General features: G+C 44.5%; 1 protein-coding gene across 2 annotated transcripts in view; it reads right to left on the reverse strand.

The window, feature by feature from the left end:
* Positions 1 to 2503: 2503 nt before the first annotated feature.
* MAML3 (mastermind like transcriptional coactivator 3) overlaps positions 2504 to 16607 on the reverse strand; it is a 401479-nt gene continuing 387375 nt past the window's right edge. The window contains exons 3-5 of one of the 2 annotated variants that reach the window (XM_058550108.1): positions 15257 to 15508; positions 11033 to 11114; positions 2504 to 6277 (exon numbers count right to left, since the gene is read on the reverse strand). In XM_058550108.1, the coding sequence (XP_058406091.1) occupies positions 5280 to 6277; positions 11033 to 11114; positions 15257 to 15508 (1332 nt within the window). In that variant the 3' untranslated portion in view covers positions 2504 to 5279. Of the gene's footprint in view, positions 6278 to 11032; positions 11118 to 15256; positions 15509 to 16607 lie in introns of both variants that reach the window. The other variant, XM_058550107.1, reaches the window with a different exon arrangement.

Raw genomic sequence — 16607 nt, forward strand, 5'->3', positions numbered from 1 at the left:
TAGATATTCATTGTACTATTCTTTCTATTTTTCTTATTGTTTGAAAATGTTCATAATAAAAATTTTAAAAATCTGAAGCGAAGTTAAAACCTAAAATCAGGTTCTTGGTAGCTCTGAAGATTTTTTATGTTGAGTCCTGTTAAGATTGATTTGGGATCTGTGATAGGGACAGAGCCGCAGCATTAGTGCTGGCCCGGCAGCTGTCCCTGGCATGGCAGGGACACCTGGGCCCATGTGTGTGGCTACTGTTGTAATTACCTCTGCTTGTTGCACGAAATGAGACAGGTGTCTGTGTGCGGCAGCTCGTCCAGAGCACACCAGACCTTAGAACTTCAAAGAGAGACTAGAGGAGAAAACCAGAGAGAAAAGAAGAAAAAAATGAAAAAGAAAAAGTTAAAGGACTGGTTACACAAATGAGCAGCCCTGCTCTCTTCCCAGAGAGTCTTCCTTTCCCACTTCTCTTTGCAGGGCTGGAGGTGGGTGGGGTGTGGCCGAAAAAGTCACTAATAAGGAAAAAATATCAGGTCATTTGTCTTTCATCTTTTTTCTCCAGACACAGTCTTCCTTGACAAGAACGGTCAGAGGCAGAACTAGCTCAGCTAATGCTTTTGAATGTTCCTTAATTTTCAGCAATAACATATATCTCTCTCACTGGGGCAGATGCCTAGTGACTTCCTGGAGAGATGTTTATTCTCTCCCTCCTTCTTCCCCACCCCGTCACACACTTGCTGCACTGGGATTTTATAAAGGTCAATATAATTACATATAAGAAATTGTTTTAAAGGAGAAAGGTATTACATTCATCCAGTGCAGAACAAATTTTCGTGTAAATAAAAATATGTGGTTTTAATTAATCAGGACTAGCGGGAGTACCCAACTCTTCTCAGAGTTTCATGTTTTTACTTTTATCATCAGCCTTCCCACACCCCAGCCCTGAATCAGCTTATTTTTTGATCTCATGTGACCTGGTAAAGTATTAAGCCTGTATTGTTGGGACAAAGCCCAGTGTCACATTGTTTCTCCACGGTGTCATTTGCCAGCCAGTCTGGAACCACAGCCCACCATGGGTAGGGCTGGCCTCTTCTTCCACAATCAAGTTCATTCTTTCCCTTGGTTTGTATTTATTAAAACTCATCTCTGTTTTGAATCTTTCTTTTTTTCTTTTTTTGCTGAGGAAGATTCACCCTGAGCTAACATCTGTTGCCAATCTTCCTCTTTTTTTTTGCTTGAGGAAGATTAGCCCTGAGCTAACATCTGTACCAATCTTCCTCCACTTTGTATGTGGGTTGTAGCCACAGCATGACTGACAAGTGGTGTAGGTCTGCACCCAGGATCCGAACCTGCCAACCTGGGCTGCCCAAGTGGAGTGTGCTGAACTTAACCACTATGCCACCAGGCCAGCCCCATGGATCTTTTTTTTTTTTTTTTTTTTTGGTGAGGAAGATTAGCTGGACACTAACATCTGTTGCCAATCCTCCTCTTTTTTGCTGAGGAAGACTGGCCCTGGGCTAACATCTGTGCCCATCTTCCTCTACTTTATATGTGGGACGCCACCACAGCATGGCTTGACAAGCACCACCAGGCCGCCCCCCCACCCCCACCCTTTGGATCTATTTTTGATGATGACTTTATTCTGCTCTTGTGGCCTATTTTTTCTGCTTCACCCAGTCAGTTTTGAAACGTGTTGTTTTACTATGTTTTTAATGTTTGATGGAAAGTCTTAGGTCAGGTCTTCTGGAAGTGGAGGGGTGGATTCACATGTGTGTGATTTGTTCACAAAGGGCTCCCAGGAGGGGAAACAGGACGTAGAAGGGCAAGAAGCCGAGCAAGGGGCAACTTCAGGTGAAGTCCCATCTGCTGCCTGATCCTGCAGGGGAGCGCTGAACACAGATCCTATCATCTCAGGGCTTGTCCAGGCACGTTAACTAAGCTCTCACACTCCTGCACCTGCCAGTCATCGACTATAACATTCTGGGACATGGAAACTTGTAAGCACTTTGAACTCTGTGGGCGGGTGCAGGCTAAGCCAGCCCTGGCCCTAGGCAGTCCTCCAAAGAGCTGTGTGTGTGTACTGACAGTGTCCACTACAGTGGGACAAGACCCCTTTGTTACTTCCCCCCAAATATATTCCTTGAGTTTTCTTCCTTTTTTTTTAAATAACAATTTTACTATCAATTTTCCAAGTCCTCTGAATGAACCAGGTGGAATTTGAATTGTTATGGTACCGAATCTCCAGACTTCAGTATGTTCCTTTCAAAATTGACTTTCCTCTCTTCCCTTTGGCACATCCCTCGGAGTGCAAATTTAGAACGTTTTAGTTGTGCGGTTGAATTAAAAGGGCTGGAAACGATTGACTGATCTCTACTGTTGCATGAGTGTTTAAAAAATGACATAAAATTTTGAGACAAGAACTGCAGTTAATCAATTAAAACCCGGGCATAATATACCTACTTAATGGAGTTTGGAGATCCAGGGACAATCCTAAAATAAACTAAACCTCGGATTGATTCAGATAACGACCTTTTATTCTTTTTTTTTTTCTTTAAAAGTGGTATGTCAACATCACTTCATTTCTACATTTCAGAGTTCTGTACATTTCTTAAAAGGAAATAAGCAATGCTCAATGTACAAAGTAAAAACAGAAAACTAGAAAAATCTCAATAAAATGGAGCAAGTTGCCATAGGTCATACAGTACAAATCAGTAATTAGATGTCATCTGAAGTGCAATACCACTGCTGTGATGATGAGTTAAGGAATGAAATAAAAATACTCTATTTTAAACAAACAGTATATATATATTTATATGTATATTTTTTACAGATAGTAGACCCAGTGATATCTGCAGTATTGTAAAAACTTATTTACAAATAACTTTTTTAGACATTACATATACATCAGCACCTTAGGAAAAACAAAACAAAACAAAACAACCTTATTAAAATCTACGTCTCTATTTAGTTGGTCCCAGTACTGAGCATTTGGAGGAAGCTTTGAAAAGGTAATGGAGCGCCCTGCTCTCCATCAGCCACCTCCACTTTCTCATCATTGCTTATGTATTTATTTCCTGTACCTTTTAGAAAAAGGTAATTAATTATGTAGTCTGTGTCTTCTTGTTTGTTTACTTGTTTTTTTGGTTTTCATCTGTTTCCACTCGAGTTTCTCTGGTGGTGTCCCTCCCTACACAGGGCGTTCACAGTCACCCTGCCACCACCTCTTCCCAGAGGGAGCACAGCCCCTGCCTGGGCTCTCGCCCACCTGGCCCCCTCTGGTCTTCATCCTGCCCCTTGCTGAGTAGATTTACAGTCATGCCTCACATAACGACGTTTTGGTCAATGATGACTGGACCGCATATACAACGCTTGGCCCATAAGATTAGTACCATATAGCCTAGGTGTGTAGTAGGCTATACTATCTAGGTTTGTGTAAGTACACTCTATGACGTTTACACAACAATGAAATCGCCTAAGGATGCATTTCTCAGTACCCCTGTTGTTAGGCAACGCACAACTGTATAACCTTGGTACTGGGCAAGCACGTCTGGGGCAGTGTTTGCCTGCCTGCCGCCTCACTACATCCTTTGCCCCCAGCTATCCATTCGAATCCCCCTTCTCAGGACTTTGCCCTGAGTGCAGCCGGTCCTGCTCCCCACAGCCCCGCCTGGGTTCTGGTGTGGTGAGTTGTGTGTGAGTGCGCAGAAGGGAGCCAGCCTTTTGTTCACGGAAGGAAGGAGTGGTAGGGAAAAAGCGCATGCCATTCTTACCCACTTAGGACAATAATTATGCCACATGGCTTCCAAAACAGGACAGTGGGAGGGGAGGCAAGGACTAAAGAGCCTTAGATAGCGGAGGTTGTTGATCCCTTCCGGCAGACTTCAGTTAGGGCAAATTTGAGTGAATTACAAAGAGAACAACTGTACAGAACTTTTGAAGTGGATTACTTTGCCAATATGAAAAGAACCATATCTTCCTCCTTTTTATCATCAAAATGTGTAAGGTTGAGCAATTGATTTTTCAGTTCCTCATCTCAGGATTTCAGAGGTGTCTTTACGGTGAGTAGGGATTAAGGGCAAGGCCAATTTTAGAGCCACACCTCTGGGATTTTTCCCAAAGGGAACAAGAGCCAGTGACCTCGAGGCCATGCCTCCCTGGGTATGCCAGAAGTATGAGATGCGGCTTACATAAACCCACCGTCCTCATCAGAGCAGCCCGCTCAGTTCCCGGCAGAGACTATTCATTCGACTCTACACATTAGAGAAAGAAAACTCCAGTTGCCTTTGCATTTCAGGCATTGTCCAAGCTCTTCTTGCATTTATTTTGACTCCGCCCAGGCTCCCTAAAGACAAAAGCTTCATTTCTTCTTGGATAGACTGTAAGGAGAAGCAAGGGCAGGCTGGGGTGGCGGCTGGGAGGAATAAGGGCAGGAGTGGGGGAGAAAGGCGGCATCCAGCCGGAAGTAGACGGGAGCTGCCTAGACGTATAGATGTTGTCTGGGTCCCCAGGAGGCTCCAGCCCAACTACCTGGAGTGATGGCCACCATGGTCACCAGCAGAGGGCTGTCCCGCAGGACTGCCGGAGGGATTGTCTCCAAGCTCACTTGGCTATCCTTGTGAGGCAGCCGATGGCAAATCCTCTAAAATTCCTGAGGGTCATCATGGGGCAGGAGACACACGTAGGATCCTTCGTAGTCTCCCTGTGACATCTCACTGTTCTTTGTGTCTACCCTCCAAATACAGTAGCATGTCTTGAAGCCTGACATCTCTTTCCAGCCAGAGTACAGCGCGTTTCTGACCTGTGCTCTTGGCCTGTGCAACCACCCAGCAGCCTTGGTGGGAGGGAGCCTCTCCCTGGCCGGAGGCTCTGTCTCTTTTGTGTCTCCCAAGCTGCAGTCTCTGGACCTGGGCCGGGAGGGGCAGACGGATACCTCACCTTGGGCAGCAGTCCGTCTTGGCTGGCGCAGCTCTTGCTGGGCCAGGCGATCACTGGGAGTGCCGAGCAGAGGGGCTTCAGATTCGTCTTCCCCACCTGCCTCTGGTGTGTCTCCCTCTCTTGCAGCAGGGATCTGCGTGGCATCTCGTCTCGATTGCTGTGTGGAAATCAGGTGAAATGAGGCCCCGCGGGGCTGTGGATTGGCACCTGGGTCTTCCACGGTCAGCCAGCTGCAGTTTTGCTCAGTTTACGTGGGTCAAAAAAACAAAAAACAAGGATGGGTCAACATCCTGTTTCTTTTTCACGTTTTAAGCTTTAACCACTAGTGTTGTGGCTCCTGGGGCCCCTCTTGACTAGGGGTTTCCAAACAATTCATCAAGCTCCTGCATCCACTCATCCCCTGGCCCGCCTTTGATGATGGAGTCCACGAGGTCTGCACTGTCCGAGAGGCCAGGGAAGGAAGCCCCAGCTGCTTCGCCACTGTAATTGTATGACACGTCCTGAGGGGGGTTCCGTTCATAGGCTTGGCTCTGGCTGCCTGCGGCAAAGCTGCCACTGGGCATCTGCTGCTGTGCTTGGGGCTGGCTGAATGCTGGCATGCCAGGGACGCCCTGGCTTAGGCCAGACATGACCATCGGCCTGGCCTGGCTAGTGCCTTGCTGCCCCGGAAGCGGCGGCATCATCTGCCGACCCATCGCAGCTGGGTTGAGGGTTCTCACGGCGCCAGTGTTAGCGTCCACGACCTGGCTCAGCCCCTGTGGGAAGTGTTGCTTGGTCAGCCTCGGCTGGCTAGCTTGAAGTGGGTAGCTGGCACCATTGTTGAATGCTCCTAATTCTCCACTAGTCCTTCCAGGCATCCCCTGTAAGCTCCTCTGTTGCCAGCTCTGTGCTCCCTGCTGGACCGTTCCCATAATGCTCTGCAGCCTTGGTGGGCCTTGGGGCCTTGGCAGGGCCTGGCCTACTGGCCCTTTCATCTGCTGGTGCTGCTGGGGAATGGCTGAGTTCACCAGCATGCTCTGACCAAAACCACTCACCATCCCAACCCCTTGCCCGGAGGCTGGCTGCCTCGGCCCCTGGGCTTGGTTGTGTGTGATGCTCATGCCACTTTGGTTTGGGTGCTGCAACATTTGGGTCATTCCTGTGCTCATACTGTACATTCCTGGTTGGTTGGTAGGCGTGGTGCTATAAGGTGCCAGTCCCATCTCTGACTGGGCTGCTGCTGTGGCCATTGTCCCTGGGTTCTGGGAGGGTCCCATTCCCATCATGCCTGTGTTCTGTGTCATCAACCGTGATGTTCGCATGCTCTGGAGGGCTGCTTGGCTCCTCACGGCTGCTATATCCTGGGGAGAACCTGCAGGGAAAAAAGGACACACACCACTCACTCTTCTCGATAAGCAATGTACTGTAACAAGTTGTTGGAATTTTCTGTGGGAGTGACCAATTTTTTTTATATGAAAGGATCTACTCTGATAATAAATCCTTAATAAAAACGATTATTATTCTTCTGCTCATAACATAGGCTGATTGTGAAAAATATGGAAAATACTGAAAAACACAAAGATGAAAATTAAAGTCACCTGAATTCCCGCCATCCAGAGATGACTGCCGGTAACTATTATTTATTTAAAAATAGACACACACAAAAATTGGTATCATATTGGACACATGCTTTTGTAGTTAACTCTTTCACTTGATATGCCTTGATATTATTTTTGTCCACATTTCAGAAGCAAATTTTGTCTCATTCTTCTTGATATGATGTCACCCTCAACCAATAAGATACCATTTTTCTTGGAGGTGAGAGGAAATTTACCTCTTGGGCTAAATTAAGAAGAAATGGCTGATCACTTTGCATATTCTATTTGTGAAATGGAACATGATTCAGTAGAGAATATTATCAATAAAGACCATTAGACTAATTTCCCTTGAGACTTGAGTAGGATTTGAGAGGTTAAAGGCCATTGCTTCTGCTAAGAAGCTATTTCGACAGATGGGACATTTTTGGATCCACTCTGTAGATTTCCACATGCCCCAAATTCTCTGAATCATAACATGTCAGTGCGAACCGGCCAGCTTCCTGAGCTGGAAAAAGAAATCATCCTGCTGCTTGCTACTTGGCAATGAACTTTACGCATTTCTCCAGCAAAGTCCACTCCTTCAAATCGGCAGTAACTATTTCTTTCAGTCGATCGCTAACGTAGTTTTAATCATGCTGCTTAAAAGTTGGCCAGAGTATCAATGCCAAGTCACTCAACTCTAATTAGGCATTTGAGTGAGTCCTTCTTTACATGTTCTCAGGAAATTTCCAAACCAGCCAAGAGAATAGGAATGTCACCCTCAAAACCCCAGTCAATTTTGCAAGGGGCTAGGAGGTACACCCAAATGGATTTTTCTATGTCTCTGCTAAAGATTAAGTCTATGAGAAAAAGAAAAATAGTTTTTTCCTGGACATTTAAAAAAGATGCAGCATGGGAGCCAATCGATATTATAAGCAAATCTGATCCTACCTGGAACTGAGATGAGAAACCAGACGACAATAGTGTAACCTTGTTACACCTGGCACCTTGGCAGATAACTGAAGTGTGTTTTTGTCTTCCTGATGGGGGTATTGATTCCTGGGCAGCAAATATGTCTCCATATTTTCTTTCTTTCTTTAAGAAAGAAAATTATGGGAATTTTGATTATGACTTAAGTTTTTGTGGCTTAAGATCAATATCATGCTGCATTGAAAAATGAAATGGTTACTGTGGGGAAACCTGAAGGATGTGGGGGAGATCCTTAGAAATGTTTCAATTTTTTGTTTTAAGCTTAATTCTAACTAAGTGATTTTTTCAAAAAAATTATAAGCGCCTGATTAAACACTGAATTGTAATCTTGTTATGAAGTTTTGTGACCTTAATGACTAAATTTGTATCGACTGCATGGCCAATCTGATCAACTGTGGTGAAATGGGTTATTGAGTTATTTATAAAAAAATTTAAGGGAAAAATATTGCTGACTCAGAGATTGATCAGATAGACCCAAATTACACAAACAGGCTGATGGGCTGCTGGAAACAGATGAAATGACTTTCATATTTTGGACATTTTTGTTGTATGTTTATAACAGATATTTTGAGGGATTCGATATTATCTGGATTAATTTTGTGAATGAGAAATAGGTTCCTTTCTTAAGAAGGCAAAAATGCTGCAATGCCTTTTAAGAGGTATTAAAACACTAATCCAAGCCAACCTTTATTTATTTATTTTTTTAATTTTATTTATTTTTTATTTTTTTCCCCCAAAGCCCCAGTAGATAGTTGCATGTCATAATTGCACATCCTTCTAGTTGCTGTATGTGGGACACGGCCTCAGCATGGCTGGAGAAGCGGTGCGTCCATTCGCGCCCGGGATCTGAACCCGGGCCGCCAGCAGCGGAGCGCACACACTTAACCGCTAAGCCACGGGGCCGGCCCGCCAGCCTTTATTTTTACTTAGTTTAAATGACTACACTATCTGGTTGTAATTCTACTCGTTAAAAAAAAATGGCATTTTAAAATCAGCAATCAGCACCATATTTTTCACCTAATACAAACAAAAAGCCTTTTATTAATCTAGTTTTATGCCTTCAGTAACTTTAAATATACAGAGGAAAAAATTCAAATTTGTCCAAAGAATTAACTTGTTTTTATCTGATTACTATATACGTTAAACAACATACTACTTTTTCTTCTTCTTTTTTTATTTTTGTCTAAAACAGATATTATTGTGAGACACTGTAGTCAAATTAATTTTCTTGTCTGCTGGTTAACATCACAATGTCAAAGAAAATCTTCCATATTCAAATAGAGATGATAATATGCAATTTTTTCTTAAAAGGGTCTATGTGCTATTTTCACTCATAAGAAGCCCTATATTTGTGAAAAATAAGCTTTTCCCCATGGGCATGTAACACTGCCCAGAGGCACAAAACTCAATAAAAGAAAGATAGTCATTAAAACCTTTGAAATGTGTGGTGGTGAGAGAACGTGTAGGGTCTCATGCAAGTTATTCCTACCAGAACATCTTTCCAAGGACAATATTTCTTATCTATCAATTTGCTATTTTCCCAGATACACAACATTACGATATCTAGGGTGTTAGTAAAATACACGAAAATGCTGAAGATAGTAAAAAAAATGATCATATCAATAGCTCAAGGACCCTAAAAAATGTCACTGGTTGTTTAGCTTAAGCGTAGCTAAATTTTTAGGTTGATTACCTGTGGTTTGGGGTTTTAGGAAAGTTCAAAGATTAGAACTATCTTAAACTGACCCCAAAGCATTCAGAATAACTCATAATATAGAGGAATTATTAAATTTTGGTGGGTCTCTTTATTTCAAATATAATAAATGTTATGAACCTAGAAAACTCAAGGGACACTATGTTGGGTTTATCAGATTTTATGTTTTTAATTAGTTCATAATATAAAGCACTGGTTCTCAAAGTGTGGCCCTCAGGCCAGCAGTAGCCACAACTCCTGGGAACTTGTTAGAATGCAAATTCTCAGGCCCCTCTCCAGACCTACTGAATCAGAAACTCTAGGGGTGAGGTGGGGCTGTCTGTGTTTTCACAAGCTCTGCTGGTGATTCTGATGCAGAATAAAGTTTGAGAACTATGAGTATAAAGGAGGGCTCTGTGTCTGCAACAAAAACTATGCATGTAACAATGACTATTTCCCACTCCTCCCCACCCATGACCAAGTGAGAAACATAATTCTTTGAAAAATATTGGCACTAATTTAGTTCACAGAACACCTGTGGACAGCCCAATTCCTGTCCTTGTATCAAGTCCAAAGGGATCCGAAGTGATATAAATGTCCAGGGATGGAAGAGAGTGGGAGCTACACAAGCACCAGTATTTTCACAGGCATCTGCAGCGAATCTGGCAGTGAACATCAGTGGCTTCCAGACTCTTTAAACCACAACTCACAGTGCGTGATCCATCACTATAAATGTGGGTTCATAACAGAAACAAAAGCTTCCCTTATTATGATACACTCTGATAATTTCTTTTCTATTGTATTTCATTTAAAAAATGTTGGTTGTGGCCCATTAAATTATCCTCACAAACTACTTGTATTGCAACTCAAAGACAAAAACGCTACCCTAGGTCATGAATTTTCACCCACAGTCTATTGAGGAGCATAACACTTGTGAAATGATAAAGTTTGTATATATTTACACATATGCATATTTCCGTGCAAGGGGCTTCATAACTTCTGGCAAATTCTCAAAGGGATAGGTAACCCTTGAGAAGTTAGGACACATTGATCTAGGTCCCATAGAAAGGACAGAAGACAGAAATTAGGATTTCTGCTGTTAGATTACTCTTTTGGCCCCCTGAAAACTCCTGTGGATGAGACTGGGAAGGGTCCTCAGGCTGATCCTCCACCCTATACAAGACCCTCAGGAGTTCTCTCCATTGGAGATGGAAGGGTTTGATATTTGAGTGGACTTTCTACTTTACAAAGGAATGGCAACGCTGGGCATACGATGCACCCATTGCTACCGGGGTCACGATTCGAGATTTCTGCAATGGGCAGCAGGACCGAGACAGTCCAAGGCCATATTTGTCTTCTATATTCACCAGAGATTAGTGGCTGCAACCCAGGTTCTTCCACTTTGGTTGTTGGAAGTGAGGGCTATGGTCAGCTGAGCTGCTGGGATTAGCAAGAAAGATGTGGCACAGGATTTCCCCTTTGTGGTCGCTGAGATGAAAATCTAGACATAAACAAGGCTGATATTGGGCCAACAGGCACCAGTATGTCCTTATTGGTTGTTAAACTATTAAAATACTTCTGTATCTTGGGTAAAGGACAGCTGCCCCAGTGCCACCCCCACAGCCCATTCTGACCCCTCTCTGGGCCCACCAAGGCCTCTCCGGGACCCAGAGACCAAAAGGTTAATGCCTGGCACAGCAGGGGACCTCCAAGAATGCATTCTGAGTGGTTGGTAATCTCAGTTCTTAAATATTATTAACATTACCTGGACACAAACACAGCACATAAGGCAATGTCACTGGCTACACATTCGCTTACACTTCACAACTGGAAGGGATAAGATGGAAGAGGTGTGCAGTGGCCTCACCTTGAAACTGATTGACCTGCTGCACGGGGTACGGATTCCGCTGCTGCTGGAGGTGCTGCCGGGGTAAATGTGTTTGCTGCAACTGCTAGAACGAAAGAAGCCAGGAAGCGGGGGCAGGGGGGATGGGGAGAGAGCATACGATTAAATATCCTGGCAGTTCTAGGAAGGCAGCTTTTTTTCAAAAACTAAACTTTGTATTGAAGAATAATGCACATACAGGCAAGAGCACAAAGCGTTAAGTGTACAGTTTGACGGATTTTCCCAACATGAACACACTCCTGGTAAGCAGTCTCTAGATCAAGACAAAGCACATTGCTAGTAGCCCCTCACGCCTCTTTCCAGTCATTCCTCTGACCCCGGGGGAATCACTCTCCTAATTTAACAGCATAGATTAGTGATGTCTGCTTTTGTACTTTCTATAAGTGGATTTGTACAATGTATCTGTGTCTGACTTCTTACATTCATCATTATGTTTGTGAGATTGATCCATGTCGATGCATGTAGTTGTGGTCTGTTCATTCTCACTGTTGAACAGTATTCCATCGTATGAATAGACCACAATTTACTCCCGTGTTCTACTAGTGATGGTCATTAAGAGTGTTTCCAGTTTGGGCTGTCACGAATACGGCTGCTGTGAACACCCCTGCACACATCTTTTGGTGACCATCTGCGGCATTTCTGACGCGTGGACTTGCTGGCTCACGAGGAACGTGTACTGAGGGAAGAAGTTTTGACTCCGACTTTCCAACACTGGCTTGCACGTTTTCCTTAGCATTGTGGGGACCAAGCTCAAAGGGACAAGCAACAAATTTTTAATAACCTAAATAGATGCTTCAGGTATAGGAAGATGGGATTCTCAGGGGCGATGAAAAAAAGGCTAATTTTATTCCCATGAGGCCACACTGCCCGTAAAATACATCTCCACGAGTAAAACAGACAGCACTGACTGCCTTGAGGAAACCACGTGGGATTCCACATACACCAGGAGCCAGGAGGCCTGTGTTTTAGTCTTTCTTCTCCCACTCATGGGGATTCTGCACTGCTGGCGCTGTCACCAATATATGGAAAGGCTGTTATGATCATTATCCTGCTGTATGTGAAAAGGGAAAGAAAAGAAGAGTGAGGTGGAAAGAGCAGAGGAAGGGGTTTTAGGTCTCGGTCTGCTGTCAAGTAGCTGTGTGGCCTTCAGCGTGTCACTTAACCTCCTTCTGCAGCTGCTGAATATTCATTAAGCACCTTTCATCTACAAGGGCCACAGGAGAAGACATGGCGAGGGCCCTGTTCTTTAGACTGTTCATTATAAAAATAACACACATTGACCACTTCTCAACACATGTGTTTATTTCTATTTTTTCTCTTGTTTTTGTTCCTGGGCAGCTCTATAATTTTCTTTTTCTTTCTTTTTTTCTTTTTCTCGACAAGGCCAGCCAGCCCTCTGGCAACCAAAGAAAAGAACAGCCTCTGCCCTGTTCACCCTATCCCGTGGTTCCTACCATGGTGTTTTGCACAAAACGGTTGAAATTGTTGAAATTAATTAATTGTGTGGACAAGAAACCATGCTAATCTGTTAGGCAGCAACATAAGGGCATTCTTGAGAGCAAGCTGAGCATTTAAAAGCTTCTCTTCAGCCAAACTTCCCATATCAGGTAAGAATTTAACTGTCCTACTTACACTTGGGATAAGCCCTGTGGTAACCTGTGGTGGGTTGGGGATGGGGCTCCCAGTCAGGGGCCAGGAGTTCCTGGCTCCAGCCCCAGCTCTGCCTCTCTCTAACTCTGCGATCTCAGGTAAAACACATAAGCTCCCTGGCCTCACTTTCCTCATATTAAAATGAAGGGACTTCATGAGGTCTAATGTTTCTTTCAGATCTAAAATTCTAGGTTCTGTTCAACTATTGTGAATGGGTGAGAGGTGACATGTTCTGCGCTCTTTGAGAATAAGGCATTAAATGTTAATTCACGCCTGCTTTCAACCTGCTGTTCTGATTTCTAAATCCACTGAGAATCATTGTAAAGTTCCCAAAGACATGCAAGAACCCAAATCCTTCCGCTTTCCCTCACATGTGCTTTCAGGAAACCCGTGTTTCTAATACACCAGTTTCAAAATTGAAAGCGTTAGGTCACTTTCCATGCTGCTGCAGAGACCAAGAAAATCAGCTTGGCACTGATATGGCAATATTCATACTCAGAACAAAAAGTTGACAGCCTACCACTTGAAGACCCCGATAGTCGGCATCAGTAAGCAATGTCTCCAGGGGCAGGTAAGATGCTACAGGACTTGAGTCTTTTCAGCACAGTCTCTGGGTTTCACTTCTGGGCTAGTCCCACAGGCTGGCTGGTACATGCGGCTGCAGCACTTCCATCACATTCCGTGACACCAGGGTCATGTGACAGGTCCCCACACACATTTGTGCAGTTTCCATAGAATTTTACACACATTATTCCATGTGATCCTTAAAATAGCTCTAGCAAGAAGGCTGGTAAATTATTAAAACCTCACCTGGCAGATGAGGAGAGAAGTTAGGTGGTTTTTCTAAAATCATACCACAAGCAAAGATTGTGACCCTGAGTAAATTGTTCTCTCCTGGGTCCCTCTTCATCTCTTGGTACACACAGTCACTGAGGAATTATACTTATTTTTTGCAGTTTCCCATTTCCTCACCTTTCCAAGGAGCCCTGTATCCTTCCGTGTCCTGGGTCCTGAGGGGTCTCCCCACGTTCTCCCCTTCTCGTCTGTGGGCCTCATCCCGTGGCAGTTCTTCTCCCCCTCTTCTGCCTTCCTCCCTGTTCCCAGGGTTTGGCTGACCTTGCCGAGTGGGGACATCTCTGGGCTGGCACAGCTGAATTCTGCCTGGTTACCCCAACTCCCCTTTGTGCTTGGTCACAGCACACATGTCAAAGGCCATCACTCAAAATATCAGGCACACCTGAAATTCCCTGGGATTGGCTGAGGAGAGGATTTACAAAGCCCAGCTCCCCCTCAGCAGTTCCATTTATCAATGCCTGAGAGAGATTAGCATGGTTCCTTGTCACACACCTTATGCAGGGTGAGAGGGATAGAGGTTTGTTTGTACAAGAGCTGCCAGGAGGCTGACTGACCTTGGTGAAAAGGGAGATAATTACACAGCTGTTCAGGAACAAAAGCAGAAAAAGGAACATAAGTGAACTGTGCTCAACAGTACAATTTTTCTATTTGGGGGATGACTGGTGTTACTTTGAACTGCTGCTCTCGGTTAGTAGGGACCTCAATACGCCTGTGTCCCACACAGTATCTTGTATATAAGTGGTGGAGGATGCTTGATAAATTTCTAAAATTCTGATCCTATTAGGAACATTCTAGAAGGGTAACTGTGGGGCAGAGCTCTATTGGGCTTTAAGCCTTATATGACAACCTCACACCTCCTATAATAATAGAGCAAGATGCCCTGTATAGACCCCCACAGGAACCATCCAGGGATCTCTTGTGGAAGGCCAGGCCTTTCCTGGGATAATATGAAATCAGGCCTGGGCACCTCAAAAAACAAAACCCACTGAACCCTCCAGGAACAGCCCGCAGTGACGGCTTTCTTTCAAAGCTGGAGGAATTATATGGCAAGGGTGGACAAAGACGTCTAAGGGAAGCTTTATTTGTGTTAGGCCTTCCTTTAACTCAAAGATTTCCTGAGCTGTTCTAAAAGCTTTTGGGAATTTTCTTAAGTTGGCACCCTTTCTGTGACCCCGACTTCAGGCTTCCAGGTAGTTCTGTGGGCCCTATTATTCTGCTATTGTTCCTGTTCCATTGTTCATGACCAATTCTGTAGAATTCTCCACCTGACACTTTCCTCCAAGAAACAAAGTTCTCTGAATTATTTTCTTTTTCCTTCACGCTAGAAATATTAGAGTTTGCGAAGAATGTGAGGCAGCCCCTCCACCCCCCATGCTGATTACGTAGACCCTGCTACTGGAAACCAGAAGAAAAGGAGTCTGGCTTGAATCGAAGAAACGTCTCCAGCAAATGGGCCTTCAAATTGACGGCTGAAGACTGTCTTTTAAGAATAAACTAATTCATGCTAAGAAAAAGCCTAACTAATTGAAAGGTCTAAATTACGCAGGTTCTTCTGCGATCCCGAGAAATGCTAGACTGTGAATATCTCGACAAAAGATGTGAACTGGAACTCCCGTGCAGACACTAGGCACTGAATAAATGCCTGCTGAACGAATGATTCACGCCGTGGGGACATGTTACCTGCTCGGCCAGAATCTGCTGCTGCTGCTGCTGCTGCTGCTGCCTCTGCTCCCGCAGGAACTGTTGCTTCTGCTGCTCCATCAGCTGGGCCCGCTGATCAATGAGCATCTGCTTCATGATGGCTGCCTGTGGCTGGCTGCCCAGGAAGCTGGGACCCGCGGGACTTGCTCCGGAGACCATGCCGCCTGAGCCTGTGGCCACGGAGGACTGCATGGGGCCTGTGGTCCGGGGAAGCCCAACGGGGTGCTGCTCCTGGGAGAACAGGAAGAGAAGAGAATGCAGTGATTCCCCATTTGGAGGGAAGCACGGGGGAAGGCAGATGGGGCAGAGGCCCCAGCTCGTGGACCTAAGGCGTCCTGAGTGGCACACGTTATATTTCCATAAAAACAACCCAGTAGTCCTCAAACCTGGCCTTACCACAGTGGAACCGGAGAGGCTACAGGGGGACAGTAAAAGAACATGGCTCTGGGAAATCTGAGACGCAGTCCAGTCTGTTTCAGATGGGACTGGCTAAAGACAAGGACTGGGTTTTCAGCTACATTCTGTGTTCCTCCAAAGGAAAGGGAACAAGTTTTTGAGGTGAGGCTGGGCTCACCTTAAAGGTCTAGAACAAGACAGTCTGACCTTGCCTCTTAATCCTTACTGCCCACCGGGCCAAAATAGACTTCTTAGCTAGTAAAAGACACATTTACAGAAGACTGCTGGAATTTATTAATCACCAGATTTGCTACTTGATGGAATTCTGATTAATTGCAACATTTGAAAGCTTTGATATATATGTAAAAAAAAAAATCCTGCTAGTGAGAGTCGTTGACGGTGAGAATTGGGAATGTGTTACACTGACCAAAGATATGTAATCTCCCAACATCTTTAAAAATAGAATTGAGTCTTGTATGTCTGGGATAATTTAAACATTGGGGGGTGAATTGGGTCTCTTGAGTCTATAATTATGTATCAGTCAGTCAAATGATGGCAAATTTTAAGGACTGGTCCTTAAGGAATAGGAGGTAAGGTGGTAGAGATCTATTCACACACAGCCCAAGTGACTCCTTGGAGAATGTGCTCAGAGGGGAAGTCTGTAACAGCCAGATAGTGTAGACCATTTGGGAAAAATAGCTGATGGGAAGAATAGACGTGTGACCATCAGATTCAGTTTCTAGACACTTCCTTTCCTGTTCATTCTACCAAGCACACCTGATAATAGCAAGGATTGTCTGAACATTTTGCAGAAATGATCCTTTTAATTCATCCAAGTTTCAAGTAATTAATCTGAACACAGAGGAGCTGATGTCTGAGATGTACACAAATTAAAGGGGCACACATGGAAGGATATACACAGTCATATTGTGAA

Source organism: Diceros bicornis, chromosome 11, assembly GCF_020826845.1.
Source record: "Diceros bicornis minor isolate mBicDic1 chromosome 11, mDicBic1.mat.cur, whole genome shotgun sequence".
In the NCBI taxonomy this organism is placed as follows: Eukaryota; Metazoa; Chordata; class Mammalia; order Perissodactyla; family Rhinocerotidae; genus Diceros; species Diceros bicornis.